General features: G+C 67.3%; 1 protein-coding gene across 1 annotated transcript in view; it reads right to left on the bottom strand.

The window, feature by feature from the left end:
- Nucleotides 1–20,104, bottom strand: part of SPEG (striated muscle enriched protein kinase) — a 151,250-nt gene that overhangs the window by 15,677 nt on the left and 115,469 nt on the right. The window contains 14 exon segments of the mRNA XM_075001611.1: nucleotides 2,923–3,039; nucleotides 5,848–5,994; nucleotides 6,315–6,420; nucleotides 6,422–8,416; nucleotides 8,958–9,026; nucleotides 9,397–9,439; nucleotides 10,024–10,176; nucleotides 11,100–11,126; nucleotides 11,348–11,520; nucleotides 11,935–12,012; nucleotides 12,624–12,684; nucleotides 14,179–14,379; nucleotides 17,285–17,375; nucleotides 17,802–17,970. Of these exon segments, the coding sequence (XP_074857712.1) occupies nucleotides 2,923–3,039; nucleotides 5,848–5,994; nucleotides 6,315–6,420; nucleotides 6,422–8,416; nucleotides 8,958–9,026; nucleotides 9,397–9,439; nucleotides 10,024–10,176; nucleotides 11,100–11,126; nucleotides 11,348–11,520; nucleotides 11,935–12,012; nucleotides 12,624–12,684; nucleotides 14,179–14,379; nucleotides 17,285–17,375; nucleotides 17,802–17,970 (3,430 nt within the window).

Genomic DNA, 20,104 nt, shown 5'->3' with positions numbered 1-20,104 from the left:
AAAGGACTGCCAGACCTGGCCAAGCGACGGCCGTCCCCCAGAGGGGCGTGTGTGCCCGGACCTGATCTACGGACGGACTCTGCATCTGTGTGACCAAGTCTCCATCGACCAACTGTCAGAGGTTCTAGGCATATGTGATGGAGTGGAGGGGGTAGCAGAACTACGGGGCCATAGAGAAGGAATGTCTGGCCATGGTGTGGGCGCTGGGGAAGCTGCAGCCGTACCTGTTTGGACGGCGTTTCACCGTGTACACCCATCACTCACCCCTGACCTGGCTGCATTGCATGAAAGGGGCCAACGCCAAGCTCCTGCGGTGGAGTCTGCTCCTGCAGGACTACGACATGGAGGTGGTCCACGTCAAGGGGAACAACAACACCATAGCCGATGCCCTGTCACGCAGGGAGGGCCCCGAACTTCCCCAGGTCACTGGCTAAGTGACCCCGCTCAGTGCGGTCTGGAAGGGGGGAGAGATGTGATGGAGTGTGGGGGGGGTGCATGTGTGAGTCAGGCTGGATGTCTGAGGCAAGCAGCAGCTCCCAGTGGCTAAGGATGACCCTGGGGCTACAACTGGCAGGTGACACCTCTGCCTGAACAAAGAGCAGGGAGGAGCTGAGCTGGGTTTTGAATCGGGGGTGGCAGTTAGAGGCTAGGAAAAGGGAGAGCTGGAAGGCAGCCAGCCTGAGGAGGGGGGAAAGCTACACCCCAGAGGGACACCCCTCGGGGTCTTCTCCCCAGGACAGGTTGGAAGGACTGTCTCTGGCTGCTATGCTGTTGCTTCTGTGAGAAACTGGACATCTGTTGCCTAATAAACCTGCTGTTGTACCTGCTGAGTGAGAGTCTCTCCTGCCAGCGGACGGGGTGCAGTGCAGGGGGACCCCTGAACCCCATTACAAGACCTCAGAGAGGTAGACCTTGAGCTGGACAACAGGGAAGAACTAGCAGACGACCGCAGCAGATGGAGGCAGGGGTGCGATGGAGTGGGGGGAGTGCAAATGCGAGACTCAGGCTGGATGTGAGAGACAAGCAGAACAGCTCCCAGTGGCTAAGGATGACCCTGGGGCTACAACTGGCAGGTAACACCTCCGCCCTGAACAAAGAGCAGGGAGGAGCCGAGCTGGTTTTTGAATCAGGGACGGCAGTTAGAGGCTTGGGGAAGAGGAGCTGGAAGGCAGCCAGCCTGAGGAGGGGGGAAAGCTACACCCCAGAGGGGCACCCCTCGGGGTCTTCTCCCCAGGACGGGTTGGAAGGACTGTCTCTGGCTGCTGTACTGACGCTTCTGTGATAAACTGGGCATCTGTTGCCTAATAAACCTCCTGTTGTACCTGCTGAGTGAGAGTCACTCCTGCCAGCGGACGGGGTGCAGTGCAGGGGGACCCCTGAACCCCATCACAAGGGGTTACACAAGGGCCTTCAGAAGGGCGAGGTGAGGATCAGACAGCTAGCAGAGGAGAAGCGAGCGCACAGAAAGCACAATAAGGACTTGCCAGACACCCACCACATCTGCAAGAGATGCAGCAAGGACTGTCACTCTCGTGTGGGTCTTCATAGTCACAACAGACGCTGTAAATGAAGTCCTCAATTGAAACTTTAAAGGGCGTGATCCATAGTCTATGCAGACTGAACGATGCCTACCGCTACTACTACTGCTACTACCGCTACTACTACTACTGCTACTACTATCTTAGGACGTCTCCAAGATGGAGAGGTAGGTGCAGCTTTGTGTTAAAACTCTGGAGTTTTTAAATATTCTGTCAAGTCACTTTCTGTGTCATTGTGTTGAGCCCTGTGACACGGAAATGTCCTTCTCTTTTGTACAACAGTTCCTAGAAGGAGGGAAGGGAAAGAAAAACCCCTCTGTGCCCTTTAGTTTTGGGTTGCTTCATTGACTGCCCAGTGGAGCGCATGAGGTGTGAATGGGAAGGCGGAAGACAGACACCTCCAGGCACTTGCAAGGGTTGGAGGAGGTGGATCCAAGCCCAGGGAGAAGAACAGTGGAGCCTGTGCAGTGGGCCCACTGAAAGAACGCTGGACACATGGACCCCTGGGGAGTCACCAGCAAGTGCCTGCCTGTGGGAGCACCACCCACAAGAAGGTGCTAAATGCATATTCATAAGTTTGCTCTCCCAGATTATGCATATGCATGAGCTGGCCAACTGGTGTCGACCTGCATGGGAGAGCGGACACTGTCAGTGGAAGCATCTTGCAGAGGGACCCCGGGTCTCATCTTGTCAGCACGGGAGCATCGATCCGGATTGCTAAAAGCCCGGCTCCACCCCTCCCCCATCTAACTCACCGGGCCAGTGCACTTAGCAGGAGCAACTATTGGTAACAGCAACAAGATGGGAGTGTGTGTGTGCGTGCGTGCGTGTGTGTACATACATGTGAGTGTGTCTGCGTGTGCACGAGTGTGTGCATGCGAGTGTGTATGTACGTGTGTGCCTGTGCGCGCGCGAGTGCACGCATGTACGTACATGTGAGTGTGCCTGTGTGTGCACGCACATGTACGTACATGTGAGCGTGCCTGTGTGTGCACGAGCGTGTGTGTATGTACATGTGAGTATGCCTGTGTGTGCACGTGCATGTACGTACATGTGAGTGTGTGTGTGTAATATGTCACATGTATGCGAGAAGTGTTGATGCTATCTGTGTGTTTCCTGTAAATGCGGTGTTTTGTCTTTTCCCCGCAAAGATACCGTGCAGGGCTGTTCAGTACAACAGAGATTCCACAAGCTCCCTGGGCAATTTATTGCAGTGTTCCCTCTGCGAGTAGTACAGGGCACCCAGCCCCAGGTCACAGTGCCTCAGCCCCACCGTGTGCCCCACACTCACTTCTGCAAACAGAACCCCCCAGTCCCACGCGCACAGATCACCCCCAGCCCTCAGTGGGGTGGAACACAGGCATGCCCAGGCCCCCAGACCTACCCTTCATCCAGAAGATTTGGGGTGGAGGGCTGGCAGCTGGCAGGCAGAGCAGGGTCGCTGCGTTGCCCTCGAGCAGCACCTGATCCTTCAGCTTGATGTGGAAAACCGGGGGGAAGTCTGGAAAGCAAAGGGGAGGCGCAGGGGCGTGAGGCCAGAATTGCGGCCGGGCAGGTGCACGCCCCCCCAGAAGCAGCATGTGGGGCTGTGAGCTGTGCCCAGGGACACAGGCTCAGTCCTGGCCTGGGCGGCATCTTGGGGGGCGGCATCTACGATGTTACTGGAGTTTTACAGCAAGTGCAAAACCATTTCTGTGACCACTGCAGCAAGTTGGCACCACACCTTGTGCCAGGGGAGGTGGCTCATGACACCCGGCGATGCCCTGAACCTGCCTCTGCTGCCTGTACGTCTGTGCCGTGGCGGTGTGTGAAGTTATGGATGTTGGCTCTAGCGCTGCCTTGGAAATGTGTTAGTGCGCAGGGTCACAAGGGAAGGTGTGGTCCCCTCCCAGCCAGGTGCCACGGGCCGAACAGAGACTCAGACTTCGATCCACAGCTCACGAATTTGACTGAGACGTGTCCTCTGGGAATCGGCCAATGGCAGAAGGCCCCAAAGCAGCGTGGACAGGTAACCTGATCAGGTAATTCACCATCGCCTACGTGACCTGGAGCAGGGACCTTCCTCTGCTGGCAAGTCTACAAAGAGGATCCAAGCAGTGGCCGTCTCATCCCTCACTCCTCAGAGCACTTGTTCAGCCTCCCTGTGGGGAGCAGTCTGCGAGAACGTCTCTGCTATGAACTAAGCTGGTGCGGTCTCGGCCCCCGGCCCTCGGGGATGTGATTTCAGAGACTCTCAAGGGCAGCAGCTCCTGCCAGCGGCTGTGGCCTGCAGCCAGGGCTGTACCCGATGTCCGGAATGTACCACCTTCACCCTGGGCTCTCTCACCCTCTTCCTTCCCATGTTAATAACCCTTTCGATCTCAGGTGCTAACCGACCAGCTTTGGACAAGAACCAAGTATGCGCGGACCTGGGGCTGGGGCTGGGGCTGGGGCTGGGGCTGGGGCTGGGGCTGGCCCTTCAGGGGCTGGAAGAATCTGTGGGGAGTTGGTGACATAGGTTTTAAGAACCTCTCACCGGAGTAGGAGTGTTGCTGGGTTGGGCTGGTGCAGCACCTGGGAAATCTGTGGCTTTGCTTGTGTAGCTGCTGGCTGGAGAGAGGGGCTGGCAGAGGTACCTTTGCGGCTGGCTTGTGACGTGCGTCTGATGCTGCCCACGAAAGCTCATGCTCCAATAAACCCGTTAGTCTATAAGGTGCCCCAGGACATCTCATTGTTCTTGTGGCTGGCTCGGTTCACCTTATGGAGAAGGAGCCCCCAGCCTGGACAGGAAGTGGCCTAGCTGTAAGCATTTGCCCAGGGTGGGATTTCTCAGCTGTGCCCCAGACTCCTGCGGTGTGCGACACCCCCGGCGCTGCTGGTAGCCCTGGAGTCAGGCTGAGGAGCCCTGGAGAGGCACAGACCAGCTCCCAGGACTAGCAAGGGGCCTTGGCAGGGGGCAAAGTAAGTGAGACCCCTCATGGTGCAGATCGACTGCTGCTCCCGTCGGTGCCCCTGCACTCACCCTGGCCTCCCACGGCCCTGCCCGCTGCGCTCGCAGCGCACCACGGAGCTCTGCGTGGGAGGCTGACAGCTGGGCTGCTCCACCTGAGCCCAGTGCCCCATGCCCACTACCTGACAGCTGCCCATGCAGGGCACTGCCCGCAGCCCAGCACCACTGCGGGCACAGAGCTGGGGGTGCAGCCGATCTCCTGTGAGGCGGCCGTGGGAGGCGTCTGGCGAAAGACGAGGAGGGGCCGGCTCTGGTCACACTGATGGGGGAACCCCACAGCACAGCCAGCAGAACGGAAGCTCTGACCAAGGACCGAGCCACCTGTCCTCACAGCAGAGGTACTCCACAGGGCGAGGCTGCGTCTACGCTCCCCCTCCTGTTGGAGGTGCCACGGTAATGAGGCACTGCGAAGCAGGCCAAGGAGGTGCTAATGTGCATATTCAGCACCTCATTAGCATAACAGCCGCCACGCTAAGTTCCAAGTGCAGACTTAGAACCACAGATTGACAGAGAAGATGGGGGCAGCTTCCAAACACGCGCCTCACTCCAACCTAGTTCTGTGGGAGCTTCATTCCAGCTCTGCTACCAGCCGCCCCACGAAGCCTGGCCCTGGGGCTCGCCTCTGATTCCTGCCCCCGACAGCCCTTGAGCTGTTGGAGGCGGACGGCCTGGCCCAGCTGCTGTGTGGAGCGAGATCCGAGGTGCGCACCGAGCTGAGGACGTGGCCGGCCCCTTGGGACGGGCAGAGCCTGTGTGGATGGGGTGAGGCTGGTTCCATGACCTCTCAGCTGTGCATGGGGTGGTGCCGATTGCGGCCCAAGGGAAGCTGAAGCGTGGGCGGCAGCTGTGGCTGCGACGTCAGGCTGGGCAGTGCGGTGCCAGCCATGTTGGGTTCGGTGCCTTGCGGTGGAGGGCCCCCGGGCGTGGGCTGCACATAGCCCTGTCTCTAACTAACCCTCTCACCGGCTCCTCCTGTATTACACACTGGGACCTGTCCGGAGCCTCGGGTGGCTTCGGGCGCAATGGATCCAATGGGGCGTTTCATGGCTCCCGTGGGTGCAGGGGCCCCTGTGAACCCCATTATGGCTGACCTGGCCCATGCATGGCTCTGCTAGGCTGCAGGGCTCTGCCTGCCCCCCAGCAATGAACCAGGACCCCTCCCCTCCCCACACCTGCTTCCCAGCCAGTTGGCCTCTGCCCAGTCCCCCACCCCACATCCCCTGGGATAGCCAAGCCGCTCTCTCCCCCACGGCCCTCCCCCGGCCAGCCCCGCAGCTCCTACGGCCCCAGTAGCATCCTGGGTCGCAGGGCGGGCCCTACCTGATTCATTGCGCACGTACTGCCTGCCCGCGACGGCGCCGTCCTCCTGCAGCAGGCTGGCCGGGATGTTGGGCTGCGAGGCCACCCGGTCCTTCTTGGGGCGCGACAAGCCCCAGCGGTCCCAGCGGGAGCGTCTCTGGCCCTCGCCTGGAGGGAGGAGAGAGGGGCCAAGGCCGTGCTGGCTACTCCTTGGCTGGGGCTGCCCACAGTCGCGCCGCAGGGCCGCTGGGCACTGGGACGAGCCCTGCCAGCCGCCCGCAGCCTGGCATGGCCCTGCCCCCCACACGCCCAGAGAGGGGCTGCGGCTGCCAGGCTGAGCGGGTGTCGCTCACGCAGGGCCCCCAGCTCTGCCACGCCGCCATGGGCGGCGCCGGGTCGCCTCAGGGCCAGCGTGGGCCCGGCTGGGCGATGGGCAGAGCTGGCCGCCCCCGGCACCTCTGGGCCCCGCGCAGCCCCATCCCGCTCACCTTGGGCAGAGGCCTCCGAGCGGGCACTGCCCTGCGACTGGACGGAGTCGGAGGAGGGCGCCAGGGCCGACTGCGCCGCCAGCTGGTTCTGGGGGACCCCCCCCCCCACGCAGGCCCTCCCCCTCCGAGCTGGACCTCCGCAGCAGCGCCAGCAGCGGGCTTCGCTTCTCGGGCCCCTCCTCCTCCCCCTTGCCGCCCGCCGGGCTGCGCAGCCGCAGGGCGACGCGCTCCACCGTGGAGCTCAGCTTCCGCCGCATGGCCACGACGGGCGACTCCGGCTGCAGGCTGGCCGAGTCCTGCTGCTCCTGGGAGGCGCTGAGCCCCAGGGCCCAGGACAGCCGGCGGCCGAGCTCCTCCGGGGGCTTCTTCCTCTCCGTGGGCGGCGTGCGCCAGAGGCGCTGGGACACCCTGCGGATGAAGCTGGCCTCCTCCGGCTGGCGCAGCTCCTGCACCGACTGGGCCCTGGGGGCAGGGCCCTTGGAAAGCTCCAGCGGGGCCCCAGCAGGGCTGGGCCGGTACATCCCCTCCTCCCGCCCTCGCGGGCTGGCCGGGTGCCGGTCCTCGGAGCGGGCCCGGCCGAGCAGCTTCATGCCCCGGCTGAGCGAGGACTCCCGGCCCCGCTTGAACTTGGCCTCAAACACCTCCTCCGAGTCGATGTCCTGGATGGTCGGGGGGGCGCTGGAGCGTGGGGGGGGCGGTTTCTCCGCAGGCACCGCGGCCTTGGCCCCCACTGCGGCATGGGCTGGGGGGGGCCCCGGGTGTGGCTCTGGGCAGGCAGCGGGCGGCTCAGCCGGGGCAGGCTCCGCAGGCGCTGCCGGGAGCTGGATAGACTGCATGACCTGTGCGTAGGAGGAGGGCGGGGGGGCTCCGGCGCCCAGGGCAGGTGGCTCCGGCGCTGCGGGCTCTGGCAGGGACACGGTGGCCGTGGGAGCCCCCGCCCTGGGGATCTGGGCCGGTCTGGCAGCCGCAGCCTGGGGCACAGGCTTGTCTTGAGGCCTCTCAGCTGGCGGCTTCTCACTCCCCGCTGCCAAGCTGGCTTGGGGCTTGGCCCTGTCCTCTGGCAAGCCGCCCTCTTCGGGGGGGGCCCCTGGCAGCTCGGCTGGCCTGGGGGAGCTCTCCCGGGGCGTCTGGGGCCGGGACTCGTTAAGGGCGGAGAGCGAGGGGGACTCCTTGAGTCTCTGGGCTTCCAGCTGAGCCATGGGGATCTCAAGCGGGGCCCCCGAGCGCCGGTGCACCATCACCGGCTCCACGTCGCCCTGGCTGAAGGAGCTGCTCTTCTGCAGCAGGCGCGGCTGCTGGGCCAGGGGCTGGGGGGCTGCCTCGCTGGAGGCCGCCCGCACCAGCCGGGTCCCCGGGGGGGGCTGTTTGGCGGGCCGGGGGGGGCGCAGGGTCTCCAGGAGTGGCCCCCGCAGGCCACTGACCTTGCCCTCAGCGGGGCCGCCCCGCATCAGGCGGTGGCGCAGCAGCTCCTCGGGCAGCCTGTGGGGCGGACCCCCCGGGCTGGGGCTCCGGCGCGGCAGCTCCATGGACGCCGCCTTCTTCAGCACCTTGGGAGGCTCCTCGGCGGCCCCCGCCGGCAGGCTGAGCACCAGGGCACTGTCCGCGGAGCTGCCCCGGCGCAGCTCGCCCCGCTTGCAGGGCAGGCGCCCCCCCTCCGGGGCCTCCAGGCTGGAGCCCTTCTTCAGGGCCTTGCGGGGGCACTGGAAGCTGGCCTGGGCCTCGGGGGCGTCCTCGTCCGAGGAGCCCGGCCCCTCTGCCTCCGTGGGCCTCTTCCGCGGCCCAGTGCCCCTCCGCCTCTTCCCGGGGCCCTCCGCCTGCCACTCCATGGGGGCGGCCTCCTCCAGGCCCCCCTCGGCCTGGCCCGGCGCTTCGTCCTCTGCGGGGAGCTCGTTGAGGGAGATGCGGGAGCCTGAGAACTCCAGCTGGCCGGGCATGGGCAGGAGGGGCAGCTCGTCCAGGTCCTCCGAGTCGGAGGAGGAGGAGAGAGCGGGCGAGGCCTGCTGGTGCCTGGGCACGGCGATGGAGAGGTGGCAGGACGTGTCCTCCAGCAGCTCTGGGATGGCTCTGAGCACCAGGCTGCCCTTGTAGCTGATCTGCGAGCGCTGTGGGGAGCAGAGGGTGCGTCAGGGCAGGCAGGTTGGGGACAGCCACACAGAGGGGCCAGGGAAGCTGGGGAGCGGGGGGAGCCTGGGGGTCTGGGGCGAGGGGGGAGCCCCTAGGAGGGGCTGTGGGTGTAGGGGGAGGTGCATGGGGGAGCCCTGCAGGCGGACTGAGCCAAGCTCACTACCAGCCCCCGAGCTGCCAGCTGGGGTGGCAGGGGAGTCCCATCCTTAGCTTGCCGGCTGGCATGCACGGGGCACATGGAGATACACAGGAGCCACTGGCCTGAGGTTCCTGGCCCTGCCAGAGCATTGGGGGTCCCCAGGCAGCCCCAGCCTGCCCCCTGCTCTGGCACGTGCGGCTCCGCCACAGCCATGGGGGGAGGCAGGAACTGCCGGCCCCCACCCTCTGCTCCTCACACAGGCGCCTCGCTGGGCCCCCCCAGCCTGCCACGTGGGCACAGCCTCTGCCGCCTGTGCACCCCCTCTCCACCCAGGGCAGCGCCTGCCCCCAGCCCCCCCAGGCCTCGGCCGCCGCCTCCACCTGCCACTTCCGTCGGGACAGGAAGAGCTTCAGGTGGTCCGTGCTGATGGACTTCCCCTTGGCCAGGGTCTGCAGGGAGGAGACAGCTGCATCCGCAGGCTGCCCGGTGCCTCTGCCCCTGAATGCAGGGTACCCCCTCCCTCCTTGCCGGGGTACCCCCTCCCCGCCCACCAGGATGTCCCCCTGCCCACCAGGGCCCCCTCCCGGCCTGCCAGGATGCCCCCTGCCCACCAGGACCCTCTCTCCTCCCACCAGGACTGCCCCCCTACCCGCCAGGATGCCCCCCTACCCACGCCCTCTCCTCATCTGCCAGGGCCCCCTCCCTGCCCACCAGAGATCCCCGCCCCAGGCCCCTTCCCTGCCCACCGGGCCGCTCCCCCTGGGGCTGCTCCTCCCTCCATCCAATGCCACTGCCCCCCAGGCACAGCCACCCCCTCACCTTGAACCAGGGGTGCTGCAGTGTCTGCTCCGCAGTGGGCCGCCTGCAAACAGGGCAGGGCCTTGGTCAGAGCCAGGCAGGGCCCAAGGGCTCTGCTCCAAGGGGGCTGCCAGTGGGGAGAGGGAGCAACAATCCCTGCGCCAGCCACCCCCCGTGGCACCGCAGAGCAGGGCTGGGCATGAGCCATGATGTGCCACAGGACCCAGGCCAGAGCACCTGGCAGCTCAGTCCTAGGCCTGGGCCCTGATATGGGGGCACTTGGCCCAACATGCTCCCGCAGCGCGCCGCGGCTGCCCCCGCCCCGGCTCCCGCAGCGCGCCGCGGCTGCCCCTCCCCGGCTCCCGCAGCGCGCCGCGGCTCCCCCTCCCCGGCTCCCGCAGCGCGCCACGGCTGCCCCCCCCGGCTCCCGCAGCGCGCCGCGGCTGCCCCTCCCCGGCTCCCGCAGCGCGCCACGGCTGCCCCCCCCGGCTCCCGCAGCGCGCCGCGGCTCCCCCTCCCCGGCTCCCGCAGCGCGCCACGGCTGCCCCTCCCCGGCTCCCGCAGCGCGCCGCGGCTGCCCCCGCCCCGGCTCCTGCAGCGCGCCGTGGCTGCCCCTCCTGCTCTGCCCGGCCGGCCAGAGGTACTCACAGCCGGTCGTTCACCAGCACTTTGATGAGGAAGCCCTTGGCCTCCCGCGTCAGCCCCAGGAACATGCTCTCCTCAAAGGCCACGTTGTAGTTGCGGATGTTCATCAGCGTGGTCTTGTCGTTCTCCCCCACAAACGGGGAGATCCCCGTCAGGCTGCCGGCGAGGAGAGCCACGGTGAGGCCAGCCAGCCTGGGGCGCCAGCTTGGGGAGGGGAACGCCAGGAGCCCTGGGGCGATAGTGTGGGGGAGGGGAGCCAGCCTGGGGCGCCAGCTGGGGGAGGGGAGCTGGGCCGTGGGGTGCCCGGTGGCGGGAGGGGAACGCCAGGAGCCTTGGGGTGTCAGTGGGGGGGAGGGGAGCCAGGCCGTGGGGCGCACAGTGGGGGGAGGGGAATGCCAGGAGCTCTGGAGTGCCAGTGGGGGGGAGGGGAGCCAGGCCGTGGGGTGCCCGGTGGGGGGAGGGGAACGCCAGGAGCCTTGGGGTGTCAGTGGGGGGGAGGGGAGCCAGGCCGTGGGGCGCACAGTGGGGGGATGGGAATGCCAGGAGCCCTGGGGTGCCAGTGGGGGGGAGGGGAGCCAGGCTGTGGGGCGCACAGTGGGGGGAGGGGAATGCCAGGAGCCCTGGGGTGCCAGTGGGGGGGAGGGGAGCCAGGCTGTGGGGCGCACAGTGGGGGGAGGGGAATGCCAGGAGCCCTGGAGTGCCAGTGGCGGGGGAGGGGAGCCAGGCCGTGGGGTGCACAGTGGGGGGAGGGGAACACCAGGAGCCCCGGGCGCACACGGGCGGACAGGACATCACACAGGCTAGGTACCTAAACCAGGTGGCACCTGCCCCCGCCCAGCGCCAGCCTGTGCCCATGGGAAGCGCTGGGAGCCCCCAGCCCTGTGGGGAAGGGGGATGGGGCTGGCCCAGCCTGCCCTCCAGGGATGGCAGGTGTGTGGGGGCCCCAGAGCAGGCCCAGCTGGGGGCTGCCTCCTTCGTGGGCCCCAGTGTGGCAGCTCCAGGGCCTGTTAGCATGGGAGCAGCCTGGGGCGAGTGGCCCGGGCATGGGAGGAGCAGCAGCAGGGGGGCAGGGCCCTTACCACAGGTAGGTGATGACTCCCACGGGCCTGCAGAGAGAAGGAGACAATGAGCAGCCCAGGAACAGGGCACCTGGCCCGGGAGGGTCCCAGACTCACCCCAGGGCCTGCCCTCCACTGTGCCCCCAGCCCTGGGTCCCCGCAGAGCTGCCCCTCTGCAACCCGCCTCCCGGCCAGGGTCCCATCAGGCCAGGCTGGGGTTTGGTGCCCCGGGGAGCAGCCCCGCTGGCTCCAGGCTGGGTGGACAGTACCAGACATCGGTGACGGCGGACACGGGGCTCTGGCTGACGATCTCGGGGCCCACGAACTCGGGCGTGCCGTACTTGCAGTACTGGGCCCCGTCCGGCGCTAGGCGCTGCGCATTGCCAAAGTCGCAGAGCCGCACCTGGTCGCTGCCGGCGTCCGCCATCAGCAGGTTCTCCGGCTGCAGGAGAGCGTGCGGCAGCCAAGGGTCAGATGGGCCCAGCGCCCCCGGCCAGGCCCAGCCAATAGGACGGACGCAGGGCAGCACATGGACCCCAGGGTGGGGGTGTGGTGCCACAGGGGACCCTGGGGACCCCCTAGCAGTCCTGGGATAGCAATGGCGCCCAGGGCCGGGGCCAAGGGAAAGCTGAGACCAGTGCACCAGAGAAATGCTGGGGGAGCCAGGAGTTCTGCACCCCACTCCCCAAGGGGAGCCCTGGGGCGGGGCACAGCTCTGCACCCCCTCACTTGGGGGAGCCCTGGGGGTGAGGCACAGCTCTGCACCCCCTCACTGGTGGAGCCCTGGGGAGGCACAGCTCTGCACCCCACTCGCCGGGGGAGCCCTGGGGGGGGCACAGCTCTGCTCCACACTCACCTTGACATCCAAGTGCAGGATGCGGCAGCCGTGCAGGTACGTGAGCCCCTCCAGTAGCTGCCGCATGTAGGAGCGAATCTGCAGGAGATGAGAGCCCTTAGCCAGAGGGGCCGCAGGGCAGCCCCCAAGCGGCAGAGGATGGGCGCCAGGTGTGATGGAGTGGGGGGAAGTGCAAATGTGAGACTCAGGCTGGATGTGGGAGACAAGCAGAGCAGCTCCCAGTGGCTAAGGATGACCCTGGGGCTACAACTGGCAGGTAACACCTCTGCCTGAACAAAGAGGAGGGAGGAGCCGAGCTGGGTTTTGAATGGGGGGCGGCAGTTAGAGGCTGGGGGAAGAGGAGCTGGAAGGCAGCCAGCCTGAGGAGGGGGAAAGCTACACCCCAGAGGGGCACCCCTCGGGGTCTTCTCCCCAGGACGGGTTGGAAGGACTGTCTCTGGCTGCTGTGCTGTCGCTTCTGTGAGAAACTGGGCATCTGTTGCCTAATAAACCTCCTGTTGTACCTGCTGAGTGAGTGTCACTCCTGCCAGTGGACGGGGTGCAGTGCAGGGGGACCCCTGAACCCCATCACACCAGGTTACTGCCCAGGGCCCCGCCTTGGGCTCTGGTCCGAGGTCCCAGCCCTGCACAGCTCCCAAGGTGACCGGCAGGGGACCGAGGTCTGAGGCCAGCTCCAGCCCAGCGCTCACCTCCCACTCACACACTGAGAGCTTCCTCGCCATCCTGTCCAGCAGCTCCTCCTCCGTGCAGCTGGGGAGCCGTCAAGGAGAAGGGGGCCACAGCACAGACAGCCACCTCGTGCCCTGCCAGGACCCTGTGCCACGAGCTGCCCCTGTGCCCGGCCAGGACCTGGCACCACAAGCTCCACTCCCCACTCCCACGGCCTGCCAGGACCCAGTGCCCCGAGCCCCACTCCCACGGCCTACCAGGACCTGGCGCCACGAGCCCCACTCCCGACTCCCACAGCCTGCCAGGACCTGGCGCCACGAGCCCCACTCCCCACTCTCACGGCCTGCCAGGACCTGGCACCACGAGCCCCACTCCCCACTCCCATGGCCTGCCAGGACCTGGCACCACGAGCTCCACTCCCCACTCCCACGGCCTGCCAGGACCCAGTGCCCCGAGCCCCACTCCCCCTGTGTGCCCTGCCAGGACCTGGCACCACAAGCCCCACTTCCCATGGCCATGGCCTGCCAGGATCCGGCGCCTTGAGCCCCACTCCCCACTCTCACAGCCTGCCAGGACCTGGCACCACGAGCCCCACTCCCCCTGTGTGCCCTGCCAGGACCTGGCACCACGAGCCCCACTCCCCACTCCCACGGCCTGCCAGGACCTGCCACCTCGAGCCCCACTCCCCACTCTCACGGCCTGCCAGGACCTGGCACCACGAGCCCCACTCCCACGGCCTGCCAGGACCTGGCGCCTCGAGCCCCACTCCCCACTCTCACGGCCTGCCAGGACCTGGCACCACGAGCCCCACTGCCCACTCCCACGGCCTGCCAAGACCTGGTGCCCCGAGCCCCACTCCCACTGTGTGCCCTGCCAGGACCTGTCACCAGGAGCCCCACTCCCCACTCCCACAGCCTGCCAGAACCTGGCGCCATGAGCCCCACTCCCACAGCCTGCCAGGACCCAGTGCCCCGAGCCCCACTCCCCATGGCCACGGCCTGCCAGGACCTGGCACTATGAGCCCCACTCCCCATGGCCACGGCCTGCCAGGACCTGGCACCACGAGCCCCACTCCCCCTGTGTGCCCTGCCAGGACCTGGCACCACGAGCCCCACTCCCCATGGCCACGGCTTGCCACGACCTGCACCACGAGCCCCACTCCCCACTCCCCACTCCCACGGCCTGCCAGGACCCAGTGTCCCGAGCCCCACTCCCACTGTGTGCCCTGCCAAGACCTGGCACCACAAGCCCCACTTCCCATGGCCACGGCCTGCCAGGACCTGGCGCCATGAGCCCCACTCCCCATGGCCACAGCCTGCCAGGACCCGGCGCCACAAGCCCCACTCCCCATGGCCACGGCTTGCCAGGACCTGGCACCACGAGCCCCACTCCCCATGGCCACGGCCCGCCAGGACCTGGCACCACGAGCCCCACTCCCATGGTGCGCCCTGCCAGGATGCCCCACGGCCAGCCCTGTCAATGGCAGCTCAGACTGCCGCAAGGCAGGTGTGAGCGGTGCCCCATGGCAGCCCAGCAGGGCTCCAGTGCCGGCCCAGCCCCAGCCCCAGTGGATACAGCTCCATGACGATGACCACGGCATTCTTCTTCTCAAAGGAGTCATGGAAGTAGACAATGCGCTCGTGGTCCAGGTGGGACAGGATCTCCAGCTCCCTGCATGCCGACTGCTTGGCCTTGGCCCGGCAGGGGATGAACTTGGCTGCATAGTCCAGGCCGCTGCTCTTCTCCCTCACCCTCCTGACGTAGGAGAAGGCTCCCCTGCAACACCGGGAGAGCTGCAGCCAGCAGGGGCGGGGCTGGGTGCCAGACAGAAGCCGGCAGGAGTGCAGACCCCAGGGGGACACCAGGGGGGATGAGGGACACCCTGGCAAAGCCTGTGCAGGGAGGGGATGGGAGGAGTCTGGGCCCCTGGAGCAGCACGAGGGGGGCAGGGAGCAGCGGGCAGGGAACACTCCAGCCCTTCTTTGCAGTGGTGGCTAAGGAACCCAAGAGCAGCTGCCCTGGCAGCCCAGGGTCTGTCTGGCCCAGCATCCTGCCTCTGACAGACCGGCACCCAGCAGGGCGGTGATCCTGGATCCTGCCCGACTCCCGGAGCACAGGGCACCCGGAGCAGGGCTGTGCCTGACTCCCAGCCCTTGGCCAGGCGACTCCCAGGGGCCTGTGCTGCGGGAAAAATGCCTCCTGCTGCTGCCTTTAAACCAGCACCTCGGGATTCCATGGGGTGACCCCCAGCTCGTGTGCTGTCAGAGGGGCAAAGGACACCTCCGGCTGCCCCTCTCCACACAGCCCTGGGGTCACAGCCTCCCCCGGCCCCTCAGCCATCTCTTTGCCCCACTGAGCCCTCCTGGATGTCTGAACCTCGCTGCACACGCCAGCCCCTCTGGCCCCCCTTTTGTCGCCTGTTTCCAGCTCCCGTGCACAGCGGAGACGGCTACCCAGACTGGTGCACACTGCAGTACTGCAGGCGGAGGCACAGGGTGAGTTTAATAGCAGCATTGGGGTAGGGCCCTCCCAAGTTCACAGCCGTGCAAACCACAGCACGGATGGGGAAACCTGGGGCCTCCCCTGAAATCTGGCCTACTATGTGCTAGTCCTTGCACTGTACAGAATTCCCGGGGCAGACCAGTCCTGAGCCAAAGGTGACCCACACCTGACACAAGGTTATTTTAGCAGGGCAGTGATATTCCCACCCTTACTGCTGTGCTGCCTTCAGAGCTGGGCAACTGGTGGTTGTGATGCTGGCCGGGTGCCCAGCTCGGAAGGCAGCACCCCCCCAGAGCAGTGGAGAAGTAAGGTTAGCAACACCACACCCACATCGCCCCTACTCCTGTACTGCTGCTTTCAGAGCTGGGGGCCAGTGCTGGGCAGCTGCTGACCAAGGGCCCAGCTCTGTGAGCAGCAGCCCAGAGGTAAGAGCAGCAAGACCATGCTGCTGCTGGTGTTAGCTCTGACTTCTGGCCAGCAGTGACTGCTCTTCAGCTGCCCAGCGCTCAAGGTAGTGCTGCTGCCAGCAGCGGTGCAGCAGCGAGGGTGCCAGTACCACAACCCCTAGCAATAACAACCTCGTGACCCCCACCAAACTCCTTTTTGGGTCAAGAGCTCCACAACTGCAACTCAGGGAAATTTCAGATTTCAGTGCCCCATTTATCGTGAAATTGTCCAATGTGGACCACGAATTCAGTAGGGCCCTAATTACGGTGTTTTCCGTTGTCTTGTGCCTCCCTTCCCTGGCAGCGTTCTCCCCGCGGCGGCTGCTGCTGCTCTCAGAGAGCTCTCCCTGTCACTCCTGTTACCTGCCAACCCAGCCCCATGGCTCTGAATGTCCAGCTGGCAGCAGGGTGCCCTGTGAGCCGGGTGCTTGGGCGGCCACCCAGGGGAGAGTTCAATGTTGCCAAGTTGATTAGCTAAGCACCCCCAGCCAGGCTTGTGTTTCTGCTGGGGTGCATGTGCCTCGGTGTGCATACAAATGTTATCCCACACTGGATGGAAACTTTAGAAGGACCATTGGGTGGCACCATGTTTCCCAACTGCCCCAGAAAACGAATGGCCAGTCAGCAGCCTGGGCCTGCCCATGCAGACCCAGCCCCCACCTCTTGGGCAAATACCTCCCTGCAAACCGTGGGGGGACACTCGGGCACCCCTTCCTCTGGGCCTGGCCCCCTCCTTTGTCTCCCTCTCTCCCAGCCCAGACTCACTGCTTCCAACTCCCAGTTCCAATTCAAACCCCTCAGGCTCCACCTGCCCCTTTGTCTGCAGCCCAGAGGTGTCACCTGGTCACCTCAGTTACCCACAGAAGGAGCCCCACACCCTCTGTGAGCCCCACACGTACACACAGGTATCCCCCACTCCATCACACCTTGGCAGGCCCAAGCACTGTCCAGGCTCGCAGAAAAGCCTGGCTAGTCAGAGCATTGCCCCAAGAGCCAGGCCGCTGCGTCCCCCAAGTATCGCTAACGGCCCTCACCTAGCAGGTCTAGAGCAGGTTTGCGCCTCGTGTGTCTAATGCCAACGACAGGAACGGCACGCGCCCACACAGAGCACAGCCTTTCCGCTGCTGTGGGCCAGCGCATCTCCCAGTTCTGTCGTATTCCTGCCCAGAAACGTGTCTCCCTGACGCCTAGGAGATGCAACATCAGGCTGGGGGTCCCCAGGACCCAGGGCTGCAGCGCCACCCCTCCGCCAAGGCACCCCCCAGTGCCCTGGCCAATTGCCATTCCCAGCTGGGGGCGCCAGCCCGGGCGGTGTCGGGGGCATACCTGAAATGGGGCCTGAGCAGCCCCATGCCCCTCTTCCCTTTGATTCCCAGTGCTGGCCCTGGGCAGAGCTCTAGGGAGCCCAGACCTGCTCTAGCTGCCGCCCTGGCCCTGAGCTGGGCATGAGCCACCCTCAGGCCCAGCACTGGCGGGTCAGGAGAGAGGCCAGCCAGGCCCCAGAGGCGGAGCTGCCCTGGCCGCCTGCAGTGGCCATGCTGACAGCTGGGCTGTCCCTGCTCTGGGGGCTCTGACAGGCCCTGGCCATGGCCCACCCTGTCCTGCTGGGGGACGGGGACTCTGGTGCTGGGGGCGTGGGGTGGAGCTGTGCAAAGCTGGAGCACCAGGCTCTGCTTTGTGGCCACCCAGGGATGGCCCTCACCAGGCACCTGCCTTGCCCCAGCCAGTCTTACCTCCCGAGCTCCTCGTGCACCTCGTAGTCGTCTGTCAGCCACCTGGCCGCATGCCCCTCCTCGGCCCCAGCAGCCACGGCCTGCGGCTGGGCTGGAAGGCAAGGCCAGCATGGGTGAGGGGAGGGGACAGCCTGGGCACCAGCCGGGGGGAGAGCGGGGCACATGCCCCAGACCCTGCAGGTGCAGAAGGACTGGGCTGGGGTGGGCTCCCCTGCACTCGCCACCCGCAGCAGAAGGGACGTAGCCCAGCCTCCAGGCGCCTCACCGGGGAGCAGAGGCAGGGAGAGTCGCCCAGCCCTCCCCGGGCGAGGGGCGCTGCGGGGAGGAGCTGTGGGACTGGGGGCCCTGCAAAGCCCTCACTGCCCCAGAGACAACCAAGTGTCCCGCAGCCGCACCTCGCTGCCCCAGTGACAGGCATCTTGGCGGCTGGGTGCAGATCCCGGGTCAGGCTCCTCCCCGAGGGCTCTGGGCTGCTGCCCTCTCCACCAGCCCAGCACCGCGCCCAAGGGGGCCCTACCTGTGCGCACCACCAGCTCGGCCTTGCAGGACACCTCCCCGGCCAGGTTCCGGGCGGCGCAGGTGTAGACGCCGCTGTCGAGGGCTGTGGCGCCCAGCAGCACCAGGGAGCACTCGCTCTCGTCGTACACGAAGGTCAGGCGGCTGCTCTCGGCCAGCAGCGCCTCGTCCTGGGGGGAGCACAGGCCACAGGCAGTCCAGGGGCGCCACTGGGGCCCCTCAGAACCTGGCACAGCCACTGGCACACAGCCAGGGATCCCACCTTCCTCTGGAGAGCGACGGCTGGATGGGCTGGGCTGGGCCAGGCTGGGCGGGAGCTGGGCTGGGCTGAGCCAGGTCAGGATGGGCTGAGCCGGAGCTGGGCCAGGCCAGCAGGGGCTGCGTGCCAGGGCCGAGGGCTCTAGCAGAGTGGGGGGCTTTGGTGGGGACAGGCTGCGCTGGAAGAGTCGGGGCCATGGATTGGGATCATGGGCACAGGCAGGGCAGGGCTGGGAACGGGGGCAGCACTGGCTGGCACAGGCTGCAGCCGGGAGTAAGGGGCGTGGGCAGGGCTGGGGGCAGCGCTGGGAATGGGGGCAGAGCAGGTCAGGGCAGGGCAAGGCAGGGCTGGGCTGGGGGCAGGGCTGGGAAGGGGGTCAGCACAGGGCAGGGCAGGGCTGGGCTGGCGGCTGGGCTGGGGGCAGGGCAGGGCTGGGGGCAGCGCTGGGAAGGGGGTCAGCACAGGGCAGGACAGGGCAGGGGGCAGGGAACGGGGGCAGGGCTGGGCTGGGCTGGGGGCAGGGCTGGGCTGGGGGCAGCGCTGGGAAGGGGGTCAGCACAGGGCAGGGCAGGGGCAGGGAACGGGGGCAGGGCTGGGCTGGGGGCAGCGCTGGGAACGGGGTCAGCACAGGGCTGGGCTGGCGGCTGGGAATGGGGGCAGGGCTGGGCTGGGGGCAGCGCTGGGAACGGGGTCAGCACAGGGCAGGGCAGGGCAGGGCAGGGGGCAGGGAACGGGGGCAGGGCAGGGCTGGGGGCAGCGCTGGGAACGGGGTCAGCACAGGGCAGGGCAGGGGGCAGGGCAGGGCTGGGGTCAGCACAGGGCAGGGCAGGGCAGGGCAGGGCAGGGGCAGGGAACGGGGGCAGGGCAGGGCTGGGAACGGGGGCAGGGCAGGGGCAGGGAACGGGGGCAGGGCAGGGCTGGGGTCAGCACAGGGCAGGGCAGGGGCAGGGAACAGGGTCAGGGCTGGGCAGGGCAGGGCAGGGCAGGGGGCAGGGAACGGGGGCAGGGCAGGGGCAGGGAACGGGGGCTGGGCTGGGCTGGAGGCAGCGCTGGGAAGGGGGTCAGCACAGGGCAGGGCAGGGGCAGGGAACGGGGGCAGGGCAGGGCTGGGGGCAGCGCTGGGAACGGGGTCAGCACAGGGCAGGGCAGGGGGCAGGGAACGGGGGCTGGGCTGGGCTGGGGGCAGCGCTGGGAAGGGGGTCAGCACAGGGCAGGGCAGGGCAGGGCAGGGGGCAGGGAACGGGGGCAGGGCAGGGCTGGGAACGGGGGCAGGGCAGGGGCAGGGAACGGGGGCAGGGCTGGGCTGGGGGCAGCGCTGGGAACGGGGTCAGCACAGGGCTGGGCTGGCGGCTGGGAATGGGGGCAGGGCTGGGCTGGGGGCAGCGCTGGGAACGGGGTCAGCACAGGGCAGGGCAGGGCAGGGCAGGGGGCAGGGAACGGGGGCAGGGCAGGGCTGGGGGCAGCGCTGGGAACGGGGTCAGCACAGGGCAGGGCAGGGGGCAGGGCAGGGCTGGGGTCAGCACAGGGCAGGGCAGGGCAGGGCAGGGCAGGGGCAGGGAACGGGGGCAGGGCAGGGCTGGGGTCAGCACAGGGCAGGGCAGGGCAGGGCAGGGGGCAGGGAACGGGGGCAGGGCAGGGCTGGGAACGGGGGCAGGGCAGGGGCAGGGAACGGGGGCAGGGCTGGGCTGGGGGCAGCGCTGGGAAGTGGGTCAGCACAGGGCAGGGCAGGGGGCAGGGCAGGGCTGGGGTCAGCACAGGGCAGCACAGGGCAGGGCAGGGGCAGGGAACGGGGGCAGGGCTGGGGGCAGCGCTGGGAAGTGGGTCAGCACAGGGCAGGGCAGGGGGCAGGGAACGGGGGCTGGGCTGGGCTGGGGGCAGCGCTGGGAAGTGGGTCAGCACAGGGCAGGGCAGGGGGCAGGGCAGGGCTGGGGTCAGCACAGGGCAGCACAGGGCAGGGCAGGGGCAGGGAACGGGGGCAGGGCTGGGCTGGGGGCAGCGCTGGGAAGTGGGTCAGCACAGGGCAGGGCAGGGCTGGGGTCAGCACA

Source organism: Carettochelys insculpta, chromosome 8 (genome assembly GCF_033958435.1).
Source record: "Carettochelys insculpta isolate YL-2023 chromosome 8, ASM3395843v1, whole genome shotgun sequence".
Taxonomy (NCBI): domain Eukaryota; kingdom Metazoa; phylum Chordata; order Testudines; family Carettochelyidae; genus Carettochelys; species Carettochelys insculpta.
The sequence above is the reverse complement of the archived record's forward strand: the minus strand, read 5'-3'. Positions and strand labels throughout refer to the sequence as shown.